The sequence below is a fragment of the Etheostoma cragini genome, chromosome 21 (genome assembly GCF_013103735.1).
Source record: "Etheostoma cragini isolate CJK2018 chromosome 21, CSU_Ecrag_1.0, whole genome shotgun sequence".
NCBI lineage: Eukaryota > Metazoa > Chordata > Actinopteri > Perciformes > Percidae > Etheostoma > Etheostoma cragini.
This window is the reverse complement of record NC_048427.1, coordinates 2,738,024-2,748,150: the sequence shown is the minus strand read 5'-3', so window position 1 is coordinate 2,748,150 and position 10,127 is coordinate 2,738,024. Positions and strand designations below refer to the sequence as shown.

The 10,127-nt window shown below is 41.5% G+C and overlaps 1 protein-coding gene across 3 annotated transcripts in view; it reads right to left on the bottom strand.

Moving 5' to 3' along the window:
• The window catches only part of dhx8 (DEAH (Asp-Glu-Ala-His) box polypeptide 8), a 20,392-nt gene extending 12,431 nt beyond the window's left edge, over positions 1-7,961 (bottom strand). For 2 of the 3 annotated variants that reach the window (XM_034860392.1, XM_034860393.1), the window contains exons 1-17: positions 7,697-7,960; positions 7,307-7,392; positions 7,135-7,207; positions 6,811-6,902; positions 6,358-6,461; positions 5,764-6,156; positions 5,368-5,512; positions 4,788-4,994; positions 4,142-4,229; positions 3,789-3,886; positions 3,357-3,504; positions 2,522-2,703; positions 1,637-1,831; positions 1,332-1,517; positions 1,032-1,242; positions 765-946; positions 274-414 (exon numbers count right to left, since the gene is read on the bottom strand). In XM_034860392.1, the coding sequence (XP_034716283.1) occupies positions 274-414; positions 765-946; positions 1,032-1,242; positions 1,332-1,517; positions 1,637-1,831; positions 2,522-2,703; positions 3,357-3,504; positions 3,789-3,886; positions 4,142-4,229; positions 4,788-4,994; positions 5,368-5,512; positions 5,764-6,156; positions 6,358-6,461; positions 6,811-6,902; positions 7,135-7,207; positions 7,307-7,392; positions 7,697-7,805 (2,640 nt within the window). In that variant the 5' untranslated portion in view covers positions 7,806-7,960. Of the gene's footprint in view, positions 1-273; positions 415-764; positions 947-1,031; positions 1,243-1,331; positions 1,518-1,636; positions 1,832-2,521; positions 2,704-3,356; positions 3,505-3,788; positions 3,887-4,141; positions 4,230-4,787; positions 4,995-5,367; positions 5,513-5,763; positions 6,157-6,357; positions 6,462-6,810; positions 6,903-7,134; positions 7,208-7,306; positions 7,393-7,696 lie in introns of all 3 variants that reach the window. The other variant, XM_034860394.1, reaches the window with a different exon arrangement.
• Positions 7,962-10,127: the final 2,166 nt, after the last annotated feature.

Genomic DNA, 10,127 nt, shown 5'->3' with positions numbered 1-10,127 from the left:
CTTCAGAGACAGCACAGTGCTGGCCAAGTTGGTTCTCTGGATCTCAGGCACGTTGGTGGTCAGCATCTCGTCTCTGTATGCTCTCTCGGTGTAGAGCCTGTAACACTTACCTGGGCCTGTTCTGCCAGCTCGACCTGCCCTCTGCTTGGCCTGGGCCTGAAATTGACATTTTAAAAACATTTTAGTAAGTTCGGCAATGGCTTCAATTACATCATGCTGAAATATCAGGATGTATTTTCTCCTGCAATATTAGGAACATCATAAATTTAGTACCTGTGAAATAGGAGTCACAACCAGCTGGTCGATGCCAGTCTTCGAGTTGTACACTTTTTGCTTGACAAAACCAGGGTCCACTACATAATAGATTCCATCGATGGTCAGAGATGTTTCTGCAATGTTTGTAGCAATGACCACCTATATAGAAAAAAATAATGATTATTCCTCTGATTATATTATCTACAAATTATTATACTGATTATATTACAAGACATTTCATTCAAAAAAGTCCATTTAAGTAGTGCTGAAAGATAACCAAGATAATAATTTGCAAAAGCAGTATATTTTTGGACTACCATGCATCAAACAAAACATTGATACAGAAATTGTAAGGTTCCATTTTAGACAATTTTGCAATATTTATATTTTTGAAAGGATTAAGTCAACAGCATTTTTTCACGCCTGCCTAAGTCTTTAGCACAGTACTGTACATATATATTCCCATGTAAGAAAGAAAAAGAAAAAAATAGTACTGTTAAAATAGGCACCTTTCTGCTGCCTGGGGGAGCCGGGTCAAAGATTCTTGTCTGCATCTCACTGGGCAGGGCAGAATAAACTGGAAGAATAATCAGCTCGGGAACATCAGGCCCCAGTGACTTCATTCTCTCATACAAGATCTCACAAGCGGTGTCGATCTCTTCCTGTCCAGTCAGAAACACCAGAACGTCACCTGGACAGAGACAAGAGAAGAGTCGATTTTGATGTGGACTGATGTTTGGGTTTACTGAAGACACCTGTCTTGTCTAAAATCATACCTGGAGGTTCGGTCAGATGAATTTGCATGACTGTGATTAGACTAGCATCCAGGTAGTCTGTCTCAGGTTCTTTGGTGTAGAGAACCTCTACTGGGTAAGTTCTTCCTGGGATGGTGAAGATTGGCGCTTCGTAGAAATATTGAGAGAACTTCACGGCGTCCAATGTGGCTGATGTAACAATCAGTTTCATGTCTGTGCGTTTCTGAACAGTCTGAGAAAGACAAAAAAAAAATATTGTGTATCTCTACCAACTTTTCCCCTGAATGTATGAACACAAAAGCCTCTGCTCATCATGCTTACCTTCTTGAGCAAACCAAAGAGAACATCAGTGTGGATTGTCCTCTCGTGAGCTTCATCCAACATGATAATGGCATACTGGCCCAATTCAGAGTCGATCAGACACTCTCTCAACAGCATACCGTCTGTCATGTACTTGATCACCGTCTCGGGGCTAGTACAGTCCTCAAAACGGATGGTGTAACCCACCTAGACCAAAAAATATCTACATTAGCCCTTTAGAGATTTAACTAAACAATTCCAAATTATATACATTTTTTGATTTTACCATCATCAAATGTGAAGACAATACACAATGAAGCGCTTACCTCTTGTCCTAGACAGCAACCATACTCCTCAGAGACTCTCTTGGCCACTGACATGGCAGCCACACGACGGGGCTGCGTACAACCGATCTTTCCCCTGGTGGTGTAGCCTGCCTCAGCCAGGTACTGAGTGATCTGCGTGGTCTTACCAGACCCCGTCTCTCCAATCACAATCAGGATCTGGTTGTCATGGACGGCCTGCGACAGATCAACACAGAGAGCAAATGTTACAAACTGGCACTAGAGTCGCCTCCGTTCCCCCTTTTGCATTTTGTCTAAAACTAACATTGGTATATATAAAAAAAAAAAAAACTATTACCGACTAGGGGTGGGAATCTCATGGCACCTCACAATTTGATTCCAAGGCCAAAGATTTGATTCTAAACTGCTTATCGATGTAACAACTTTGTGTACATTTCAAGGAGTGATTTTAAAAATACACATTTAATCTGAGTTTGTTACTCAGTTTTTTTAAACCGATTACTAACTTATCAGAACAGAGCATTGAGTTGTTCTAGAGAGAACTGTGAGGCATCTAAGAATCAATTATTTTTCAGACCCCTACAGGCGATGCAGCCACCCGCACTGTGGAATCGGTACTGTATTTTTTTTTTTGCCACATTTCTGTGGCATTTCAGAGGGCTGTTCGAGATCAAACTTAAGCAGCACCAGAATGACAGGTATATCATATAAAGTTGAAGAAATCTGGTAACTTGCATTCGGCAGATGTTTTCCTTTAACACATCTCAAAGCATGTAGATACTCAAGCATCATTATCTGCTTGTTTAAGGATCACATTTTCAACAGAACCTAATCAAAATCCTTTCTAAACTCCCATGTGAATCATACAAATCTGTTTCTAAATCTGTTTTTTAAACTGTGACAAACCTGAATGAGCTGCTCTTTCAGCTTGTAGATAGGCAGGCTCTCCCTCTGCTCCAGGATGGACATTTGGGTCTTCTTTCCATAAGAGGCCTTGTTACCTCCAAAAGCATGCTTCTTCCACTCTGGGATGTCATTAGGCATCATGCCAATGCCTCTCATGTTAGCTGCAATCTGCCTACCATCAACTGTGAAAGAGGAGTAGCAGTGTGCTTGATAATGAAGACAAATGTTTGCTTGCAAATTAAAAATCTATTACTGACATTAGGAGAATCATAAGAAGGTAAAAACAGGAGGGTGTACATCAGAAGGGCAACACATCGGGGGTAGAAAGGTTTAAAAACAGGATTAAGAGTGGCTGTGACGGCGGCAAAACTAAAATCTCATTGCATCATTAACTTTGTCACTGCTAAGTAATGACAGGATAATGCCCACACATGTAAAGTGCCTAGAACACCTAGGGCCGTGGAGGGGACACAAGAAGACTGAACCATGTCAAGACTATTCCATCCGGCCAGATATGGGGCTGCAGGAAACCAGATAACCATCTCCAGTACTGGCAAGCCTGAGGGGTGCTGCCTGCCATTGTTCAGCAAGTCTCATGTCTGGGATTTCAATTTTGATAAAAACATGCAAACACACAGATTGTTTTCCAAACTGGATTATGCCAAAAGCAAAGATAAAACTCTGAAGACACAGGTGAACGTGATCAGTATGCAAATTTCAAGCTGGCAGTCGTTTTTTATTGCGGACACTGGGATTTGATTAATTGTACTTCAGCATCAGCAATGGTGATTTTATTTAGAAATAACTTAATGCGCACATCCAATTGATTTCTTACCATCTGGCAGCGGGTCGACCCAGTGTTTATTTAACCCCATGGGGATGGAGTCCATCTCTGCCTCTCGTGCAGCCTGTTTCAACTCTCGCCTCTCCTTAGCCAGAGCGCTCTGCATCATGGCCGCTTGAGACAGAGAGCCATCTGGATTCTATTGGCAGAGGGAAACAAAGGACCATGCTGCTTCGATATAGATGCTGTATATATTCACAGTCACTGAAAATGTGTGCTGAACAGATTCTCGGTCTATGAACAAAGGATCTACTAAATATTCCATCCATGGATGGCTGAAATAAATCTAAATAAATAGTTCAGCATCCTCGTTAAATTACACAGAAACACAAAAGTACATCTAAACTGTATGTTTCAATTTAGTTCTTGTGTATTTTCCCCCCTGTATTGAGCAAAATATGTGAGAACACACAAACCTCGTACCTTGACAATCTTGACAGGGCTCATGTCCATGCTTTGTTTGGTGTGTCCCCTCAGGAATGGGGGCTCCTCTTCAACCAGCTCAATTTCCAAATCTTCATCTGAATGGCAGAGAACAAAATCAATCAGAAAGCGGTCCACTCATCCACAAGTCATATTTCATAAAGCAAGCCATAAGACTGGGACTCTACAGCCATCCTAGCATCTTTGTGATGCAAAATGCTATCACTGGCATGCTAACTTGCTCATCCGCAGGTGTAATGTTCCCTAGTTTAGTATAGTGTGTTAGCATGCCAATGGAAATGGGATTAGTTTTGCAAATATTTGGTTAGAAATCATAGTGCCCGACTTCTTACCCTCTTCATCATCAACTTTAGGAAGGATCCCTGTCTCATCATCAAAATCAGGGAACTCTTCTTTGGACAAGACGTTGGCAGCAATCATCTAAAGACAGACGTGAGCATGAGAATTGGCATGTGATTATTGTATATAGACAACATTTACAACGGGATTGTTCCAGTGCCGCTACAGGTTCCACCCGGATGTCAGCCACCTTCTGCTTTCTTTATATTGGCATTCTAAACTCCGGCTGATTAATGAAGACTGTGGTTAACTGTTCCTCAGATCTTTGCAGGGTAAATCCAGACAGCTAGCAAGACTATCCGTCCAATCTTGTACAAATGTACGTCCAAACGTACACATGTTCCAAAACAAGTTCCTTCCCAAAGCTATTTTGCAGAGGCACTGGTGCTCCGTCCAGCGCTTAGCGTCACCCAAGGCAATTGTGATTGTTTTAAAGAAATGCCAATTAACCAGATCAGGTTTTTCTCCCATCCCGGAATGTTGTGGACTAGCCAGACCCTCCTTGGCGGCGCTGTGGAGAAAGGTCTGGCAATGCGAGACTAGCATGTGATAAAATACTACAAAAGGGATTCATTGTTTTTCTTAAAGCCTCTTCTTCCACCTTAAAGGTGTGCAGAAATCCATACTCTATAGACCCACCTGTTTGATCTCCCACTTCTCTGGGTCAGAAATTTTAGTGAGCCTCTTGCGCTCCAAGGTGTCGTCCTGCTCCAGCTCAGGGGGGTGTCCCAGGTTCAAGTTGCTCGGCCGGTCAGGGTTTCTCATGGAGATCTCATCCCCTCCATCTGGGCCTACGTTCCTTCTCCTGTTGGGGTTCAGGTCTTCCCCTGTTTCCTGATCAACATCCTGGCAAAGATAGGAGGAAAAATTTGACCATTTACATGCTGGCAATTCAGGGGTAAACAGTCAGTCTACAATGAGAGAAGAGCCGATGATGACTGAACTTAAAATTCAGAAAAGCTTGAATCACTAATTAAATTTTGTTTTACTCACTGGCTCAAACAATTACCTGCCCTGATATAAATAGAATATCAGATTAAACTGAACACACAGACACAAATATTTTAAATCATTTCATAAAATAAAGTACCATGGGTGCTATCAAAATCTTAAATTTCCAACCTGGGTCACACAAGGAAATCTGTAAAACCACAGATAATTCTACTTCAGACCAACATGACATGGATCTGCTCAATACATTGTTGTCTGTTCTTCATACCTTCATACTGAGGCTGGTCTTAGAGCCGGTAAACGAGAGAACCTTGATCTTGACTCTTTGGCCTTTGCTGACAACATCAGCCACATTGGCCACACGGCCCTCTCTACGCAGCTCGGAAATGTGGACCAAACCCTCCCATCGTTTCCTACATACAGAAAAACAACAAAATGGTTAACTTTACTTGCGGAATAAGAAAAATACAGCTGTTTCCTGAGGACCTATGCTCCATGTATAGTTGTATGTCATAGGACTGCATATGCAACAGGAGTACAGACCTGAAGAGTTTCATTCGATTTACAGAATTGATAATTGGCACAAAAAAAAAGAATGTTTCATTAGTAACCAGAAGGCTAAGCTAAAGTTGTATTAATGGCACTTTGGTGACTCAATACTAACCTCAATCCCTCCAGCTGAACAAAGCATCCAAACTGCATAATACTGGTGACTTTGCCATTGTATATGTCCCCAACCGAAGGTTCCTCTGGTGGTGGCCGGTCCACATGTTTGTCCTTCCAGCGGTCAGAGTCTTCGTCTTGGTCTTTTTTGGTGCTAGGTGAGCGCTCAGACCAGCGGGAAGATTTGTCTCTTCTTCTGCCACGATCTTTCTCTCTGTCTCCATCTCGGTGACGATCACGGTCTCTGGAGCGAGACCTGGACCTTGAGCGATACCGTCTCTTTCTGTCCTTATCCCGATCTCTGTCCCGATCTTTGTCCCGATCTCTGTCCCGATCTCTGTGCCTGTTTCTTTCTCTGCTTCGACTTCTGCTGTGGCGTCTGCTCTTTTCCGACCTGTAAAAATGAGTGGGAAAGTACAATGAAGTAAACATCACAAGCCAGCATTCACATTGAATAAAAAAACAAAGTTTAATTCACACAATAAAACTGAATTGTGCATATTTGCTGGTTGTGGTATTTTTGTTTCCTATATTTAACAAAGCAAACATCACTTACATCCATTTCAAGAAGCCAACTAAAAATGTGCCATCTTACCTGCTCTTGCTGCTTTTGGAGTCGGTCCCACTGACACTGGGCATAAACATCTCCAGCTCTTTCATGGCATCAGCTGCTACCTTCACATCATCTTCATCTAGCTTCTGGGAAAGTCAATTAAACAAAACAACCGTTCAACTCCACCCGTACAGCTGATATATTCATGTGAAAACGTTTCATTTCTCTAAACCCAATTCCTAGTTAAATCTCTCCTCCCATGATTTCCTTATATTGCTACCCTGTGGAACAGACTAGGACAAAGTGGAGAAGCCGGGGATGTAATTTAATAGAACTGAGATGTACCTTCTGTCTCTTTTTATGTTTAATTTTGTGCTTCAAGTGTGAGTTTACAAAATCCAACAAAAACAATCAGTCTACATGTCAGGTTGTGTTTTTGAATAAATTGTTACAAGTTAAACAAATACCCCCAACAAATGTGTTACAGTAACATACCCTTGGCACTGGATCATTTGCTCTACACAGTGCAGGAAAAAGCTCCTTCAGCCTATCCTTTTCCGTCTTCGGCTTGACCAAAGCCTCGGAAGCTGATAAAGGACACGTATAACTTAATTGTAGTTTTGATTAGTTCCAACATAGAAGTACAAAATACACAGTATTTTGGGGAAAATGTCTCTCAAATATATGCTTTTTTTGTGCTCTAGTAGAGTTCAACCACAGCAGGAGCCAACCCTATTTTCAATAGTTAAACATTGTTACAAATTAAACTAAAATATTAACGTTACTTTTGCAGCTCAACGGTTAGCTACATTAACATACCTTTACTCGTAGATGACTTGGATGGAGGTCGCATAGTCTGAATGAGCCTGAGCAAATTACCAACGAGAGAATCCTAGGATAACAACATACAGAAGACAAAACCGTTAGTTACCAAGTAACAGCGTTACAGTTAGATAGCTAACGCCTATTTTCTTAATATAGCATTTCTTACTGTGAATTCGGCTCCATTTTGAAGCAAAAGAGCTTTGAATCCATCAAAGGTCGGCTCTTTTTCAGCAAGGTCGATGACAAATTCAGCTGCAACAATGAACACATCCACGTTACAAATGAGCAAGACGTTTGCAGCTAACTCCTATTAGCTTAGCTAACTAACGTTGAAACGATACGAAGCGTAGATTCTTGCAATGTTGAGCTCTAACTTCAAGCCTACACATTTTTGCGTTAATTAACGTTAAGTTGTGCATGGCAACAGTCCGGAAAATAAACATGCCAGTTTACAGACAACACTGTGGCTAGCTAGCTAACAACAGCTAGCTACTTAGCATAAGCTTGCTAGTTAGCTAGCTAGCTACTAGGCAGTTCTCGGCCACAAAATACGCACCTAAATCTTTGTCACTTATTCCCAGATGGTTATCAAGTTCCGTGCAGACTTTGGACACCAGGGACAAATATTCAAGCTGCGATAGCTCGTCAACTCCACCGTCTGCCATTCTCCACGAATCTTATTTCGTTCAGAGATGATAGACAACAGCAGACATGTTGGATGTGTGGGCAACTTCCCAACTTCCGTATTTTACGTCAAGTACGTAGCATGGATGTATTACGTAAGGATGGCCAGTCTGCCTCTACTTGCCGCACGATGGCACCAAAATCCCTCACAAAGAATGTAAAAGATAATAGAGCCGGCACACATATACTTCGAGGCTGAGGGTTATGTTTTCACCCCTAGCCCTAACCCCTTTTGTTTCAAGGGCCAAGGAGTAGGGCCTAGGGGTAAGGAGTAGGGGTAAGATGAAGAAAGGGGATTCAGCCTTATGCCTAGACGCAGAGCTCAAGGGTTCGAGCCTGAACTGTGACGATTTCCTGCATGTCTTTCTACCCTTTCTCACCTAACTTTCCTGACCATTAAAGGCGGAAAACCCACAAAATAATCTTTAAGAAAAAAAGAATGTAAAATACTAGTAATCTCAAGGATCAATTTGTCATTTGGGGTTTGACATTACACTATAATCATCTTAATTTATTATTAAGTGATCGATCAAATCAAATGCATCTCTGAGGTATAACCTACCAATTTAAAACAAAGTGGAAGGTATGACCTGTATATTTTTCTCCCTATTATGCTTCTGGTCCCCATAAATGCCTTTTAAGAGGATGTGTACTTTTAGTCTTCATGGTTTTTGTTACTTCTCGTTTAGCAAATCAATCTTAATGCTACAATCAATTCAATCGTATTTTAGACAATTTTCTGCTTCTTACTTTTTAGTCAGGACTAAGGACTAGGACTTTCCCTACTGCACATAGCATTCGGTGACGGGAGACAAACGGGTTCTGGTTTATTGACATTTCTTTACACGGGGCGGTGCTAAGCGCCAGAGAAACGCAGCGGTGCCGCTGCAAAAATAGGCTCGGAATGAACGTGTTTTGGTGGAACACGTGTACGTCTAAAAGTTGTTTATGTCACGCAACAGAAATCTCAGATTGGACAGATAGTCTAGCTAGCTGTCCGGGTTTGTCATAGTTCTCATAAATTGTCCAGAGTTTAAAATGCCAACACACAGGAAGCCCAAGGCAACGGATATCCGGCCTAAATGAGTGAAATCCTATGAGTGAGTTCCTAGGCACAAAACATGGTCCATATGAAAAAAGTTTTCCAGCCAGACTAGCATGCACACAATCCTGATCTCAACCCCATCCAACAGCTTTGGGATTAATTGTACCCCAATTCTTCCCAACCTCACAAAACTCTGCAACCAGGCCCCAAATTCTTTGCAAAAGCATGAAAGAATGTATAAATGCCCATGGTTTTGGAATTAATTGGTCAACATGGCATCTGGGGATAATTTTCAGTAGGCCTAGTCTACATTGACTTTGGGTCATGTAGAGTGTCCAAAATCCTTACCTATTAAGAGATAGGAACTATACTGTACACAGTTAACAGCAATGAACCATACCATGCAATCTTGAACCCTTAGTTAAGGCTTCCACTATGATTTTATCTTTTTAACTTGGACAGTACCCAAAGTGTCACTGCAAAGTGTCATGATCCATGGTTTTGCACTCACTAACAGGTTTTTGACTCATGGAGACTTGGAAGTGTTTTACTGGGGGAGAAATGTGGATCAGTAAATCAGTACTGCATTTTGTATGACTTTGTATGAGCTGTCAGGGTTATCATAATGCATTGCATTCTGTGTATGGTGTTTATGTTGGGAGTACATGATGGTATGCCGTCATGGGAGATGTGCCTAGCTCGGCCTGGGATCACACTCCATAAATTGTAGATCCTACCACACCCTAAACTCCTTGATCTAATCTTCCAGACCCTTCGACACACACCTCTGTTTAAATATTTCCCTCTGTCTGTGACTAGTTGGCAAACTCCCTAATCTCCTTTTCAAATTTAATCTACAGTACATTACAGTAATAAAAATGCCACTTATTTGCTGCAACAGACTACTGCTTAATTTCTCTAGAAACCATAAATTCTTGCATTACTTCATGCTCACAAAACCTCTAATACTTATCATTTTAAGAGATGCCATCTGCATGTGTCTTGCTACAGTATGTTGAACTTGATAAGCACTGAACTTCTGTAATCTTTGGTAATTCATTTTACTATACTTTTCATTTCTCACATTCCCACGCCTACTGTAAAAGGATAATTTTACATGTTTATGTCTTCCTATGTAGACTTAGACAGTAATGCATTCTCTCAGGGAAGCTTCCATCCCAGGAGGTCCCTTTCCTCAGAAGTCCCCCATGATCATTTCCAAGTCAATACAGTTTTCATTTTCCAAGTATTTTCTCCC